General features: G+C 35.3%; 1 protein-coding gene across 2 annotated transcripts in view; it reads right to left on the reverse strand.

Moving 5' to 3' along the window:
* Positions 1-17626, reverse strand: part of EPM2A (EPM2A glucan phosphatase, laforin) — a 108325-nt gene that overhangs the window by 64838 nt on the left and 25861 nt on the right. For both annotated transcript variants that reach the window (XM_043592541.1, XM_043592540.1), the window contains exon 2: positions 3944-4118. In XM_043592541.1, coding sequence (XP_043448476.1) covers positions 3944-4118 — 175 coding nt within the window. The remainder of the gene's footprint in view (positions 1-3943; positions 4119-17626) is intronic.

Raw genomic sequence — 17626 nt, forward strand, 5'->3', positions numbered from 1 at the left:
GCACCGAGACCATAAAATACCTAGAAATAAACCTAACCAAAGATGTAAAAGATCTGAATGCTGAAAACTTATGAAAAAATTTGAAGAAGACACAAAGAAATGGAAAAACATTCCATTCTCATGGATTGGAAAAACAAATATTGTTAAAATGTCAATACTACCCAAAGCTATCTATACATTCAATGAAATCCCAATCAAAATTGCATGAGCATTCTTCTCAAAGCTAGAACAAACAATCCTAAAATTTATATGGAACCACCAAAGACTCCAAATAGCCAAAGTAATGTTGAAAAAGAAAAACAAATCAGGAAACATCATAATCCCGGACTTTATCCTCTACGACAAAGCTGTAATCATCAAGACAGTGTGGTATCAGCACAAAAACAGACACATAGACCAATGGAATAGAATAGAGAACCCAGAATTGGACCCACAAATTGCATGGCTAACTAACTACTCTTTGGCAAAGCAGGAAAGAGCACCCAAGGGAAAAAGTCTCTTTAGTAAATGGTGCTGGGAGAACTGGACAGCAACATGCAGATGAATGAAACTGGACCACTTTCTTACACCATACACAAAAATAAACTCAAAACGGATGAGAGACCTAAACGTGACACAGGAAACCATCAAAACCCTAGAGGAGAAAACAGACAACAACCGTTTGACCTCAGCCACAGCAACCTCTTACTCAAGGTGTCCCCAAAGACAAGGGAAATAAAAGCAAAAATGAACTATTGGGACCTCATCAAGATAAAAAGCTTCTGCACTGCAAAGGAAACAATCAACAGAACTAAAAGGCAACTGACAGAATGGGAGACGATATTTGCAAATGGCATATCGGATACAGAGTTAGCATCCAAAACCTATAAAGAACTTATAAACTCAACACCCAAAAAACATAATCCACTGAAGAAATGGGCAGAAGACATGAACAACCACTTTTTCAAAGATGACATCCAGACGGCCAGCAGACATATGAAAAGATGCTCAACATCACTCCTCATCAGGGAAATACAAATAAAAACCACCCTGAGACACTACCTCACACTGGTCAGAGTGGCTAAAATTAACAACTCAGGAAACAACAGATGTTGGCGAGGATGTAGAGAAACAGGAACCCTCTTGCACTGCTGGTAGGAATGCAAACCGGTGCAGCTACTCTGGAAAACAGTGTGGTGGTTCTTCAAAAAATTAAAAATAGAACTACCCTATGACCCAGCAATAGCACTACTAGGAATTTATCCAAAGGATACAGGAGTGCTGATTCATAGAGCCACATGTACCCCAATGTTTATAGCAGCACTTTCAACAATAGCCAAATTATGGAAAGAGCCTAAATGTCCATCAAATGATGAATGGATAAAGAAGATGTGGTTTAAATATACAATGGAATACTACTTGGCAATGAGAAAGAATGAAACCGTGCCATTTGCAGCAACATGGATGTAACTGGAGGGTATAATGCTAAGTGAAATAAGTCAATCAGAGAAAGACAGATGTGATACATTTTTACTCATATGTGGAAATTGAGAAACTTAACAGAAGATCATGGGGGAAGGGAAGGAAAAAATAGTTACAAACAGAGAGAAATGGAGGCAAACCATAAGAGACCCTTAAATACAGAGAACAAACTGAGGGTTGATGGGGAGGGGGAAGGGGAAAATGGATGATGGGCATTGAGGGTTGCACGTAAGCAATGAATCACGGGAATCTGCTCCTGAAACCAAGAGCACAATGTATACACTGTATGTTAGCTAACTTGACAATAATTGAAAAAAATTTTCCTATCTAGTTCTGAGATGTTAAATTTAAACAGAAAATGTGATATTCAACAAAAACAACAAAATATATAAATCCAAGAGGTCCAAAATCCATCTAGGGAAGGTTTTTAATGATACAACAAAAACAATGAAGGAAGAGGAATAATCAAATAGTAGAAGAAAATCCCTAGAGCCTAAGACACGACTCTTCAGCAATTGTGGTCCAGGAAAAATGAAAAATAACTCATAAACACATCCTCATTAAAGGTCAGAACATCTCAACAGATGCTTCTTTTCAGTTCTCTTCTCTGGATCCTCTTCTCTTTGATCTCCAAGTTGTATCGATCCACGGGCTTATTATTTTCCCTTATTTTCTTTTTCTCTGCTATATTTCACTCATTCACTAAATGATTCCATCTAAACTCATTACTTAGAAGTCACCCAGATAATGATAACCCCAATTTTATCTGTCCACTCCCAACCTCTCCATAAACATCCAGATATCAAATTGATTTCCTTTCTGCAATCTAACCCACATTTCAAATGTAATATGCCAACAACAGAATTGTTATCTCAATCCATACTCTAGTCTTCTCATCTCGTCTTCCTCATCTCAATACACAGCAATACCATTAATCCAGTTCTTCAGACCATAACGCCATAAGTCATGCTTAACTCCTCTCTTCCTCATGCTCTGCCTCCAATCCATCGGCAAGGCCAACATCTAGCATGGATTTAAAAGAATGGTGTGTCCAAGAAGAACATGAATTCCCTAATACCATGATGAAATGTTATACTCATATTACCACTCACAACCCTGTTTGTATTAATTATATCTCTCATTCAAAGCAATACAGTTTTTTTATGTTTTTTTATTAATTTTTGAGAGAGAGAAAGAGAGAAGAGAGTGAGCAGGGGAGGGGCACAGAGAGAGGAAGACACAGAATCTGAAGCAGGGTCCAGGCTCTGAGCTGTCAGCACAGAGCCCAATGTGGGGCTCAAACTCATGAACTGTGAGATCATGACCCAAGCTGAAGTTGGACGCTTAACCCACTGGGCCACCCAGGAGCCCCAAAGCAATAGTTTTTAAGAAGATGAGAATGTCTCTCTTTGTCTATGATACAAACACTGCATGATCCACAGTAAATAGTATTTACATGATATTTTAAATGTTGAATATTGGTTTCCATTTTTAAATCATCAAACTATAAAAGACTTACTTATATTTAGTAAATGAAGTGTAAATTCTATAAACCTCGAGAAGGTGAAAGTAATGCACAGTAGGAGTTAACAGGCGGAAGTAGATGTGGAGGAAAATATGGGGACAATAAATCCCTGACTTATCCAGCAGGAAATCAAGAGGCACTGTCAAAAATGTATGGGTCGAGAAACAGAATTTTTATGAAGTCAAATAACAAAGGAATTTTTTAATGAGCTGGTAGGGATTGGCAGTGGGGAAAGAGAACAAATAGAAGTGAGCTAAATCTCTCTCATGCCACAGATAGGAAATAATAGCTATTTTTAAATTGATACATTATATGAATTGATAACACGATAGGAATATTATTTAAGACTTGGATTTAACCTCCAGAAAAACTAACCATAAAATCATTGGAAATAATTACTTCTGATGAGTGGAAATGAAGGAAAGTGTACTGAACCTTACTTTTTAGTTAGCAGCCTCATTAGTGTTTCAATTTTTATTATGGCAAATATTGCTGGCCTAACAATTACATACACAAAAAATAAATATATTATTAAATAGTATAGCAAATGATCACATCTGATCTAGTTTTATGTCTGTATTTACACATGTTTATCTGAATAAAACTTTATAAAGAGACACCAGTTTTTGTTTCACTGTTGGTCAGCAGCATAAAAGATATACATGCTGGTCTAGGATCCACTATGTAAGTACAAAGATTGGCCAACTACAGTCTGGTCAAAATACGTTGATGGCAGTTTATGTAATTAATAAAAGAATTCTATAAAAAGGATCCTTCACATCTAGAACCAGAAAAGCTCACACAATGATTCACTATAATTTATCTCCTTAAAGTACTGCAGGCCCACATGCCTCCCCAAAGGGAGACACTGCTGCTTTGAACACGGTAAACACTTCCATTGTCCTAATACTACCTCTCGTCCTACTTCTATGCTTATAAACATGGCACTATTTTTACCTTGAATAATGCATGGCTTGGTGGCCTGCAATATTAAAATAGAAGTCTGTTGTGTGCTTCATCTCATTGGTGTGCCCAGTGGCCTCAATCCAGTGTCCTATTGGGAGACAATAAACACCATCCACCAAGTTGTTTTCATTATAAGTACAGCAACGGTCGTGGTGAGGTCCATTGCCTGGAACAAGAAGAAATGACAAACAGAGAAATTAAATCAATGTTTTGCTTAAACAGCCACAAAGTAGCTGATGCAAAATTAATAGGAAGAAGAAAATAAATATAAAGCTGCTTAATCTACACATTTCAGTATCAACAAAAATAGGCTACAGTGAGGGGAGAAACAGAAAAAAAATTTGTAGAGTTACATATGAATTTCACAGAGTTCTGTGCTCCCTTTGAATAAATGCATATTTCCAGAAGCATATTAACTCTCAGACTTTTATGGTTACCTCTCACTGCCCTAACTGCCCGTTGTGAGTCATTTTACAGCCTTTTTATCTTTTGGTATGCAAATTCATAACTAAAATCAGCAATAAAGCATTTTAGTATCATCTCAAACAAATGAATTTTTTTAATAAATACATTAATAAATAATAAAACAAATGATCACATCCAACCTACTTTGCATGTAAATCAGTGGTTAGTACTATTTTCAGATGGGACACATAGTATCATAGAGATTAGCTACCTTGCCCAAGGTCATAAAACTAGTAAATGCAGCACCAGTAGCAAACTGATACTCCTAGTCCCCCATCTTTCAGGCCCCTGTTCAGGACCTTCATCCTGTTTTCTACCTACTTCACAAGCACCAGCACCGCCACCTTCCTTCCATTGAGTAAACCAAAAGAGACAGAGGTGGAAGAACATGTCTCTGAAAACACTATTTGTCTATATCACATTCTGCCCAGTATCTACTACACTAGTAAACAGATCCTTTATTTCTATGAAAATTACAATTCATACATTACTTCTATTCACCCTTCTTATGTGACCACCCTATTTCAAATCATGCCTTTCCTTAAACAACCTAGTTTCCATATATTGTCTTTAATAAGAAAAACATGTAAGCAAAATAAACATAGGAATAAGTCACATTTGTTACAAATATGAAAATCTGACTCATTTGTTCTTTTCTCTCCCTTACAAAACATTTTACCTAAAGTTATTTGGCATAAAATGTCAAAAAAAAAAAGTCCTTAAGTCATTGGGCAATTCTTTGGGATATAATTCCCCCCCCCCCCCATCCAATAGAAGGTACAAGACAGCTCCTTTAATAAATCATCACTGATCTTCTTAGATCAGACTTCTCTTTTTCTCTTGATGACTACAAGGCACTACACCAATTTCTCCTTTACCCCTGATACTTAATAGATGAGAAACAAACCATACTAGCAGCCCCATTTCTAAAAATATATCAAATAGAAATATAACAACAGTAAAAAATGATATATAGAGATACATGTATTAACAATACTATTTTAATAGCAAACACTCTAAACTATGTAAGTTCATCTATTCATTTTTCCACAAATACTTACTGATTGTCAAGTACACAATCCACACTATGCTATGTTAAGGATTTGGGTATTTACTGTAAGAGCAATAAAAAAAAAATGAAACATTTTAAGTAGGCTGGTAACATGACCAAATTTTTATTTTGAAAGTATCTCTCTTGTTACAGAGTAAAAAATTAATTCAAACGCAATGAGATTAAAGCAGAAAAAGTCCATTTAGGAAAGGACTTCATTAGCCCAGGCAGGAGATGATGAAAGCATGGAGGTAGAAAAGGGAAGGAGTGGGCAGATTCAGGAAGGAAAAGCCACAGGAATGGTGGATTAACTGGGTATGGGAGGTGAAGGAAAAAGGGAAGCAACAATGACTCTAGGCTTCTGGCAAATATAACTCAATATATAGTTGTACCACTCATTAAGATGTGAAATCTGTAAGAGGTTGGAAGGGAAGATCACTAGTCTGGTTTTTGTATGGGGCTTGAAGTGCCATTTAGATACAAAAGGAGCTGTCACATGCAGAGTTGGCATAATTGGTTTGACACTCAGACCAGAGATCTGAACTAGAAAAATAAGCTTATGAGTCATCGAAGTGGCAACTGAGGCAAGGAGATAGATGAGTGACAAAGAAAAACAATATTGATGTAGAAGAAAAGGTTTCTAGAACAAAGTCTGAAAGCATCCCAACATTTGATAGCTAGATAGAGAAGGATAAGCTTACAAAGGATGTACAGAAATAAGTTGGAGTGAGTAAATGAGGTGGAAAAACATGAATAAAACTGTAAATAGAGACTAAAAACTGGGTGAAACTGGGTCTGACTGTTAAAGGTAGTTACATCTGGAGAATGGAGTTGGGATGGGGAGGACCATTTTACTCTAAATTATTGTGAATTCACTGGATTTGTCACAGAGCACAAGTATTACTTTTTGGTTTAATAAAGGAATAATACCTATGGCCCCCACTGTTCAGTACAGTAGACTTACAACAATTTAAATATTACAAATTAAATAAAAACAATTATTCAGGAGCTCAAATATACATAAATTAAAATATTCAAGAAAAATTATTTGCATAACATCAACCACCTCATCCCTATAATTAATTTTTGGAAATACTCATTTTTACACACACATGTTTCAGGAGAAGTAACAAAACATTTCTATTTCTTTCACCAAGAAGGTATCAGTGGAGGCCACTAGAAAGCTGGGACTCCCACCATACTCAGTAATAATAAGGTCAATCCCTTCAGTTGTCAATGGATGGGGAATCTGGGTAACAAGGCAGCACTCCCACCCTCCTAATGGAGAGTGTTAAAGGAATCCAGCTAAACCCAAAGATTTTAATAAAATCCAGAGTCACATTACATAATTCTCAAAATGGCCACATTTCAACAGAAAGTCATTCCTTACATCAAATATCACAAAGATCTCAAGCTAAATAAAAATTTTAAATGCTTGAAAGATGCCAACATCAAAATGACAGAGATGTGAGAATTATCTGAAAAGGATTTTAAATTTCAACAACCCATTAGAACACATTTGAAACAAATGAAAATATTAGAAAGTCTCTGCACACACACACACACACACACACACACACACAAAATAGATGATGTAAAGAAGAACCAAATGGAAATTTTAGAACTGAAAAATATAACAATTGAAATAATAACCTCAGTGGATAAGCTCAAGAACACAATGGAGCAGACAAAAGAAAGAATCAGCAAGCTGCAAGACAACAGAAATTAATCAATCAAAGCAACAGAGAGAAAATAGACTGAAAAAAAGAACAGATTTAGAGACCTGTGGGACAGCTGGGTTGTTTCTAGCTTTTGACTATAATAAATAAAACTACTGTAAAATAAATAAAATTGCTGTATACATCTAACATTCATGCAGTTGAATCCTGAAAAGAGAGGAAAGTGTGTGGCTGAAAAATTCTTGAGAAAATAAGGTCTAAAATCTTTCCAAACTTGCCAATAAATATAACCTACAGATTCAAGAAGCTAAGCAAATTCCAAACAGGAAAAATAAAGAAATCCATGCCACTACATATCATAATTAAATTTCTGAAAACTAAAAACAAAGAAAAAATCTTGACAGTAGCCAGAGAAACATAACAATTTAGGAGAACAATTCAAATGTGAGTAGGCTTCTCAAAAGAATGGCTAATAGACAATCTATAAACAGAAAAGAAATCACTGAACATCAGGAAGGATGAACAGAATAAGCAAATATAGGAGTAAAAACAATAGACTTCCCTTCTCCTCTTGAGTTTCTAACAAAAATTATACTGCTACCTGATATGGTTCTACATGTATAGAGAGGAAATATTTAAGACAATTCTATGAAGAAGGGGAAAAGGATAAAAAGGAAGGTAAGATTTCTCCACTTTATTCAAACTTGCAAAATAATGACACCATCAACTATAATAAGTTATGTATGTATGATGTATGTAAATAAAAATAAAATTCTAAAAAATGTTCAAATATGTACTATACATGGCATATAAAGGTAGGAAAAACACATGGGGAGAAAAAAAACAGAGAAAACTAAAATGAAAAAAATAAAATGACAAACTTAAGTCCTAACATAACCAATAATTACATTAAAGTTAAATAGGCTAAATACACCAATTAAAATAGAGTGGCAGAGTGGACTTTAAAAAAAAAGAACCAATTGTATGATATCTAGAAGAAACTCACTTCAAATTATATACAAGATGGAAAGTAAAAGTGTTGCAAAAGATATACCATGTAAATATTAATCAAAAGAAGGCAGAAGTGATTATGTTAATATTATATAAAGTAGAACCTTCACAGCAAAGGAAATTACTGGAGATAGAGAAGGAAATTATCTGATGTTAAAAAAAAACAATACTACACTGTTTAACTAACTTGAATTTAAATGAATAAAAATAAATCTTAAGTATCAACCTATCAAGAAGCTATAAGAATTCTAACATGTATGTACCAAAAAATAGAGTTGCAAAATATGTGAAACAAAAACTAAGACCATTAAATGGAGAATAGACAAGTTGGGAATTATATTGGAAATTTCAACACTCTCTCTCAACAATTGATAGAAAAACTAGGAAGAACATCAGCAAGGAATAAAATAACTCAACAACACCATCAACCAATGGAATTTAATTGACATTTATAGAACACACCACACAATAATAGCAGAATGCACATTTTCAAGTGTGCACAGAACATATACCAAGCTAAATCATATCCTGGACCATAAGATAATCTCAAAACTTTAGAATTAAATCACACAAAGTGTTTTCTCTGACCTCAATAGAATCAAACTGGAAATCAATAATAGATAATGGGAAAATATTCAAATACTTGAAAACTAATCAACATATTTCTAAATAATATATGGGTCAAAAAGGAAATCTCAAAGGAATTAAAAATACATTGCAATGAATGAAAATTAAAATAGTATGTATCAAAATACTATGTGTGACATAGCTAAAGCAGTGCTGTGAGGAAAATTTATAGTCCGAAAATGCATACAGTAAAAATAGGAACAGTTTCAAATCAATTATCTAAGCTCCCCCTCAAGAAATTATGAAAAAAAGAGCAAAATAAATCCAAAGCAAATGGAAGTAAAGAAATAATAAAGATAAGAATGGAAATCAATGAAATTAAAAACAGAAAAACATTAGAGAAAATCAATGAAACAAAGAGCTGGTTTGTTGAAAAGATCATTAAGAATGGCAAACCTCTAACAAGACTGGCAAAGAAAAGTGAGAAAAGGCATAAATTACAAAAGAAAGAAAAGGGAGAGAAAGAAAAAGAAAGAAAGAAAGAAAGAAAGAAAGAAAGAAAGAAAGAAAGAAAGAAAAAGAAAAAGGGGACAGGAAGGAAAGGGAAGGGAAAGAAAGGGAAAGGAAAAGGGAGAGATGTCACTACAGACTTTGCAGGGGTCAAAAGTGTAAGAGAATACTATAAAAACTAAAACACACATAAATTTGACAACTTAGATGAATTGGACCATCCTCAAAACACAAATTACCACAACTCACTGAATATGAAATAGGTAATTTGAATATTCCTATAACTCTTAACGATATTGGATGCATAATTTAAACCCCCCAAAAAGAAGTTTCAAAGCCCAAGTAAGTGGTTTCAATCAATAATTCTACCAAATGTTTAAAGAAGAATCAATACCAATTCTATGCAATCTCAACATAGGCATGAAGAGAAAAAGAAAGAAAGAAAGAAAGAAAGAAAGAAAGAAAGAAAGAAAGAAAGAAAGAAAAGAAAGAAAGAAAGAAAGAAAGAAAGAAAGAAAGAAAGAACTGTCCTTATTTGCAGATGACATAACTGTCTAGAAGAAAACCCCAAGGAAACAATAATACTAATTAAAAAAAAAAAACCTCCTAGAATAAGAGAGTTTAGCAAGATCACATGATATAAGGCAATTATGCAAAATAAACTTTATTTCTATATAACAGCAATGAACATTTGACAATTAAAATTAAATACAATACCATGCACTTAGGTATAAATCTAAGAAAAACATGTACACAATTTATATGCTTAAAACCACAAAATGTTAGAAAAGAAATCAAAGCAGATCTAATAAGTGGAGAAGCATACCATGTTCATGGATTGGATAACTCAATCTCTACATCTGATACAAAATTAATTCAAAATGGATCATGGACTTAAATGTAAACTTTCAGAAAAAATTAGGGGAAAATGCAATATTTAGGGCTGGACAGAGTTCTAAGACTTCACACTAAACACAATCCAAAAAGGAAAAATTTATAAATTTGATTTCATCAAAATTATATACTTTTGTTCTGCAAAAGACCTTGTTGAGAGAAAAACAAGACAAGTCCAGATTAGAATAAAATACTTGCAAACCATATACCCAACAAAGGACTAATATCTAAAATATTAGAGAACTCTCAAAACTCAACAATTAAGTAACAATCTAATTAGAATATGAGGAAAAGACAAGAAGTGGCAGTTCACCAAAAAAGATATACAGATGGCAAATAAGTACTTGAAAAGATGTTCAACATCACTAGCCTTAAGGAAAATTCAAATTAAAGCCACAATGAGATATCACTACACACCTATAAGAATTTTTTTATATTTTTATAAAAGAAAAAATAGGACATCAACTTCTATATACAAAGCTGGGAGAAATTGGATAACTCATACACTGCTAATGGGAATGTAAAATGGTACAATCACTCTGATAAAATGTTAGCAATTTCTTTTAAAAATTAAACTTGCAAGTACTATACTACCCACCTGTACTCCTGGCATTTATCTCAGAGAAACTAAACTTTCCTTCACACAAAAACCTGTAGAAGAATTTTTACAGTAGTTTTATTTATTATGGTCAAAACCTAGAAATAACCCAGATGTTCTTTAGTGTGTGAATGCTTTAACAAATTTGTGATACATCTATACCATGATTAGCCATAAAAAGGAATGATCTATTGATATGTGCAACAACCTAGGCGAATTTCCAAAGAATTATGTTAAGTGGAAAAAATGCCAGTCTCAAAAAGGTATACATACTCTAGGATTTCATGTATTTAACATTCCTGAAATGAAAACATTTATAGAAACAGAGAACAGATTAGTGGTTGCCAAGGATTGGGGAGGGTTGGAAGGTTGGGGGGGAGGGGGAATGTGGGCATGGCTATAAAAGAGTAACATGAAGATCCTTGTGGTAATGAAAATATTACCACTGAGGGAAACAATAAAAGTTACACGGGATCTTTCCCTATTACTTCTAACCATCGCATGTGAATATACAATTACCTCAAAATAAAAGTGAATTATCTTTCCAGGTTGGAGCTGGTCATTGCCAGTTATTCATTAGCATTAATTTAGTGTAAGTAAACATACAAATAGCTCACTAAAGTAGGATAAATTAATATGTTATTGGCAGAAAAGTGGGAAAGGATTGATTTAATGAACAATAAACACCTGTTTCCTGGGACCAAATCTGGCTATCATGTTATTTGTTCATCAAGGCAAATTTGGTAAGTTAACATAAAGTGAATAAATGTGAAGGAGTAAGACGCCTGCTTTCTGACACTCCAGTAAAAACCAGAGAAGAAACCTCAGAATTTAAAATCATAATACATTACTTCAAATAGTTCTGCCAGTTTGAAAGTTCAGGTTAAAAGAAGTTTATTCTTTACAAAGTCAAAAGTTTTGAAGTTATATTAGATAAGCAAAAACTATTTGGATAGTGTAGTCTACTTAAAATTAAAATTATAATTATTATGCACATGTTATTTTATGTGAATCTATCCTCTTTAGAATTTGACTACTTTGAAGTTTTTATTTCTAGCACATGAAAATAAATTCTGAACCTAACACATTAATCTCTAATTTTAGCTAGTAATTCACCCAAATCAAATCTCTCTCATGCCCCATCTGTTACTACCTCAAAAGTTATTGGTGCATAAAGTTGTACAAACATGGTATAACCATAACCAACTCTTCAGCATTTTGATATTCTGTTCTTATGGCACAAGTAAAACAAAATAAAACATAAAAAGTCTTTTTGTTCAGCAAATTGCCTCTTTAAGAGTGGATCCTGTTCCAGTTGAGCCCTTTGATAGATTGCAATATGCAATGGTAGAAAATAGCTGAGTTGGGGGCCAGTGGTGGGAGACAGCTGAACTGCCTCATAGACTAGAGGACTCAGAGGCAATTAAAGGAGAGGATGGGGGGGGGGGGTGTAAAGGTTAAGAAGGAAAGGTAAAATGGAGAAAGAGGAAAGAGAAGAGATAGTTCAGGGGAAAGCTACGTAAGGTAAAGTGGATAGTCAAAACAGGCTGGTCATGAGAACACCAAAGGGCAGTTAAAGGCAAGCATTTTAATATTATTTTGAAGTTGTTTGCCCTCCTGTAACATCCCTCTCTTCTCTTCTTCCTCAACCCTCAAAATTATCTACTACATTCACACATGAATTTCTTACGTGGACAGAAAGAAGACAGTCCACTAAGAAAAATTTACTTAAAAACTGGATTCCTCGCCTACATTAAGTTCATGTAAAACAGGGCAACATAAGCAAGGCCACAAGAAGGTGCACCTGCTAAGCAGAGCAGAAGCAGGAAAGCAAACTCAAGGATGACCATGAGGATGTAAACCTTCCCTGCTTCCACAGGCATCTTAGAGAGGTTCCAACCTCCCAAATTCACAACAGGGACTGGATAGAATCTGTAGTATATATGGGGGTGCCTGGGTGGCTCAGTCAGTTGAGCGCCCAACTCTTGGTTTCAGCTCAGGTCATGATCCCAGCGTCATGGGATCGAGCCCCATGTTGGGCTCCATGCTGAGCATAGAGCCTGCTTAAGATTCTCTCTCTCTCTCCCTCTGCCCCTCTCCCCGGCTCACGCTCTCTCTCTCTCCAATAGATTAAATAATTAAATAAATAAATATCAGCACCCACACACACACACAACAGAATAAAGTGTTAAGATATAAAACAATAAGATCTAATAAGAGAATGATACATAATACAACACTTACATAGAACATTTTTACTTACAAGATTTTTGTCTTAGTTCATTAAAGAAATGCACAAATCTTAAGTGAAAAATATAAGTAGACAACATTTCATGCTACTGGCAAAAATAATGTTATTTGGCTAATGAAAGCTAGGAAAACAATGACTACCTGGGGATATGAAGAAATTTCTATACTAACTCAGGCACACAGACAAAACCTCATTCCTGTAGAACAATATTGCATTAAAATAATAGGAAGTTCATACAGTTAAGAGTGCCATACCTATAGTTAGAGCTGAAATAACATCTAAGAAAAATCCAGTAAAAAGCAATCCAACAAATTCAGGAAAGAGCTCCAAGGGTTTTGATTAAAAATGATAATAACTCCAAACACAAAAAAGTGGCCCACTTAGCCATGATAAAAAACAGGAGTTAGACTTAGAGATATGAAAATGCTATTTGTTAAGGAGGCTAGAGTTTGGAGAACCAAGAAAGAAAATATCAAATGTGACAGGATGATTATGGTAATGAGTCAAACATCTGGCTCAGGTATGTATGTATGTGTGTGTGTGTGCACACGTGGGCACATGTGCATGTATGCACTTGTGTGTGTGACTGTCTTTCAAAGTAGAAAACTGAGGATTAATTACGATTCCTATTTTTATGGCAAATAGTAAGTTGAAATGTGGGGTACATCAATATCATCCTTTCTGTATATCTGGACATACAAACCTGTCCATTCCTTTTAGTCAAAAATGAGCCACTCACACTAAGACGTCAGCAGGCTCATCCCTAACCTCTGCACATAATAGATCTGGCCTCACTAATAATCAGACTTAAGACCATTCCTATATGCTTCCAATCCTATGAGATCATCAACAAAAGTCCTTGAGACAGTTGTTTAGTAGGTGGGTATGATGTGTTGGTCCCTTCAAGGTGAGCTTGAGGTATACAGAAAAGGGGAGCAGCAGGAGTGATTAACAAAGCTCAGCCTTGGACCCACTCCCTGCCAAGCCTTCAGGGGGGGACCTTTTAGGTAACACTCCCAGAAGAGTCTTGACCAGTTCCAGCTAAGACTTTAAGGAAAAAAGTTAACACCTGCCAAGCCATAGAAAGCAGAAAACATTACAAGGGAAAACTTCCATGATTATAGAAAAATATAGGTGAAATGGAGGCTTACATCAAGCTAGGTTGAAGAAATATAACAGAAAAAAAAAAAGAACTTACAGAAAAAGAAAAATTCAATAGTTATTTTCTTAAAATATTTACTAATAATTTAAGAGCTCCTTGTTATGAACTAAATTATGTTTCCCCCAAATTTGTATGTGGAAGTTCTAAAACCCTAATGTGGGCTGTATCTAGATATAGAGCCTTTAAGGAGGTAATTAAGGTTAAATGAGATCATAAGGGTGAGATCTTAAACCAATAGGACTCGTGTCTTTACAAAAAGGGGAAGAGACACCCGAGATCTCTCTCCATGCACATATAGGGGAAAGGCAGTGTGAGGATACAGTGAGAAGGCAGCCAACTGCAAGCCAGAAAAAGTGTTCTCACCAGAAACCGAATTTGATGGCTCTCTGATCTGGGACTTTCAGCTTCCAGAACCGTGAGAAAATAAACCTCTGTCGTTTAAGCCACCAATCTAGAATATTTTGCAATAGCAGCATGAGCAGACTAATGCATTCATACCCAAGAAATATCCTAGAGTTTAATACATACCCAAGTATTATTGACAGCTTATGTATCCAGCTCTGTGGTAAACTGAGGTTGAAAAATGAAATTTAAAACATGATTCCCGATGAATGAACCCTTGTTAGTTACACAAAAGTTACACAAAGCAATTAGTGAATGAAACAAAGCTACCTTAAATTATGAAAATAATTGTAAAACCATATGACAAAATACTAACACATAAACGAAATATTCAAGAATGGCAAATAGGCTTCTTTTCCAATGCGATTTTCAATGTATGGTGACTGAAATGTTATGTTAAGATATATTTTAATGGGCAACTGGCCCACTGGGAAAGAAAACTATGATAGATTTATGGTGTGTACATGGATGTGGAAGACTGAAAAGTAGAGACGGCTGTATCCGTATGGGCCAGAATTACCAAGAAAGGATTTACAATGGAGGGGATGGCTCTCAAGTTGTGACTGACAACAGGGTATGTTCTGGATACATAACAGAGAGGACAGCAATGTATGAATGAGTATGATTCAAAGCAGGAAGTAGATAACAGCAACAAATCTGTTTATTCCAGTGGGTAGAGTGACAACACAATATAGACTCAGGGGGTTGATCCTACTTACCAAATTCTAAAGTAAGCACAGTAAAACAACTGACTTGAAAAAGCAGAGAACAGAACTACCACTTCTCTAGCCATTAGTTAAGAACTCAGATTTTTTTCTAATGCAGAAGATTTACACTAATTAGGGATTCATGATGATACACACATCTCAAAATGGGAAGCATCTCAAGGATTGAAGCCTCTCTTGAAAAGTATCCCAAACAATGGCATAACCAGGCAATTATACTTCCATTTAAATTTAAATATAATAACAGAGCTCTCCTTCTTATAAAATTTTTAGGGAAAATCTAAAACTAAGATTGTTATTAATAGGCTTGACTCAAAGCACCAAGACTGAATTATTAATAATTCATTCAATGTGATGATAGTCTAGAGCAAAGCCAAAAGATTTGACCATCTGATTTGAAGTGATCAAATCTTTTGGTAGCTAATTATGCCTTGACTCAAGGGATTAAACAAGCAGATCAGCATATTAAAATGCTCCATCTCTGCATAATTGGATATATTTTCTGGATATTGCATTTACTTTCTGTGTCACATGCAGAGATGCTTATTCATGTGTTTAATAAATTTTTTCTTAATTGCTCTAATAATTTTTAATGTTGATTTTCCCACTGTCATTTAAACAATTTTTATGGTAGTGTCTAGACTTTTGCTGTTTGTAAATTGGCAGGTCAATTTTTCTCACCATAGCACTCCCAGAATTGAGTAGAAATTTTATCGTGTTTCATCATCTGAACACAAATCCAAGTCACTCTAAAAATAGAGGAAGCATCTATATTAGTATTAGACTCCCTATATAGAAGAATATGCTTCCGACCAGATTTCACCCCTTTGTTTTTCATAGCTCCATGCCCACTACAAAAGCTCCTGGGCCACCTCGTGTACTTTAAGACAAATAATGTTGAGGCAGAAGGTGATAACCTTCCCTAGAAGGCACATCTCAAGAGTGTGAACATTTAGATGCAAAGAACACAAAATAATCATATTCACCCCAGGACTCTGAAGAACATTGAGGATTATTTTACATTTAACCTCCTCCTAACCAAGCAGACATGCATTTTAGCGGTTCCATAGTAAGTAAATGTTTGGCATAAAAATCTCTCTTCAATTAAGATTTTCTAGAGTGTCAATCAAATGGTTTAATAAAGTATTCCCTGATCTAGTTCTGAAGTGAGAACCATCTCTAGTGGCTTTGTGTTTTGCTTTCCTCCACAGACAAAGTATTTTTTGATATTACGGAGTTGATGCAAACATCATGCAGGCATGACTCTAGTTACTGGAAAGAAACTAGACATGTACAGCTAACTGAAATAGCAAATAGAGTGGTCAAATATAATTTTTAAAGACAAAATTGTTTCTGAAATTGATAAACCACAGTGTTTTCAATGTGATATTAGTGAGATATTACAGGCTGTAAAAAATAAAAGAGGGCCAATCAGAGACATTATCTTAGAAGTTACCATAGCTATATACATAAACTACGTCTGTATTAAGAAATAGTTGAAGAAGGGTTTTGCTGGTCTCCGGACTTTGTCTGATTCCAAGCAACAGAAAATCCGACCAACAGGGACTTCAACAAATACAGGTCTATCCCTCTCATAATAAGAGGCATAAAGCCAGGCAGCCCAGAAGTGATGTAATACCAAGTGCTTTTTGACTGTCCGCTTTGCCACCCTTCACACATTGACCTTGTTGTCATACTTGTCACCTCATGTTCAAAGGCTGCCCCCTAGGCATCACTTCCGGACGGACACTCCACTTCCCAGTCATATAAAGGGGGAGGGACCTAGGTTCCTTTTCATGGGAAAAGTGAGAGCTCTCCTGGGAACCACACCTAAAAAACTTCTTGCATCTCATTCACCAGAACTAGATGACACAGCATTCCTGAGACCAACTGCTAGCCCTGGGGGGATAAGAGAACCACACAGATTAAAGCACTAATGATTCATCCCAGTGCGCTCAAGACAAATCAGACAAAGCATGGGGGACAAATGCTAATTAGGCCACTGATAGTGGCTGTGATGGGCTTGAGCATGTATGTCATCTTTTCCCAGCAAACCATTTTGGAAAAGGAACCACGTTGGTTTAGGTATCACGTGTCTCTACTTGATTTTATTCAAAAGTACCCAATGCATTACATTTCAATTGTAAAGTATTTTTTTCAAAGTTTATTTATTTTTGCGACAGAGAGAGACAGAGCATGAATGGGGGAGGGGCAGAGAGAGAGGGAGACACAGAATCGGAAACAGGCTCCAGGCTCCGAGCCATCAGCCCAGAGCCTGACGCGGGGCTCGAAATCACGGACCACGAGATCGTGACCTGGCTGAAGTCGGACGCTTAACCGACTGCGCCACCCAGGCGCC

Source organism: Prionailurus bengalensis, chromosome B2 (assembly GCF_016509475.1).
Source record: "Prionailurus bengalensis isolate Pbe53 chromosome B2, Fcat_Pben_1.1_paternal_pri, whole genome shotgun sequence".
Lineage (NCBI taxonomy): Eukaryota > Metazoa > Chordata > Mammalia > Carnivora > Felidae > Prionailurus > Prionailurus bengalensis.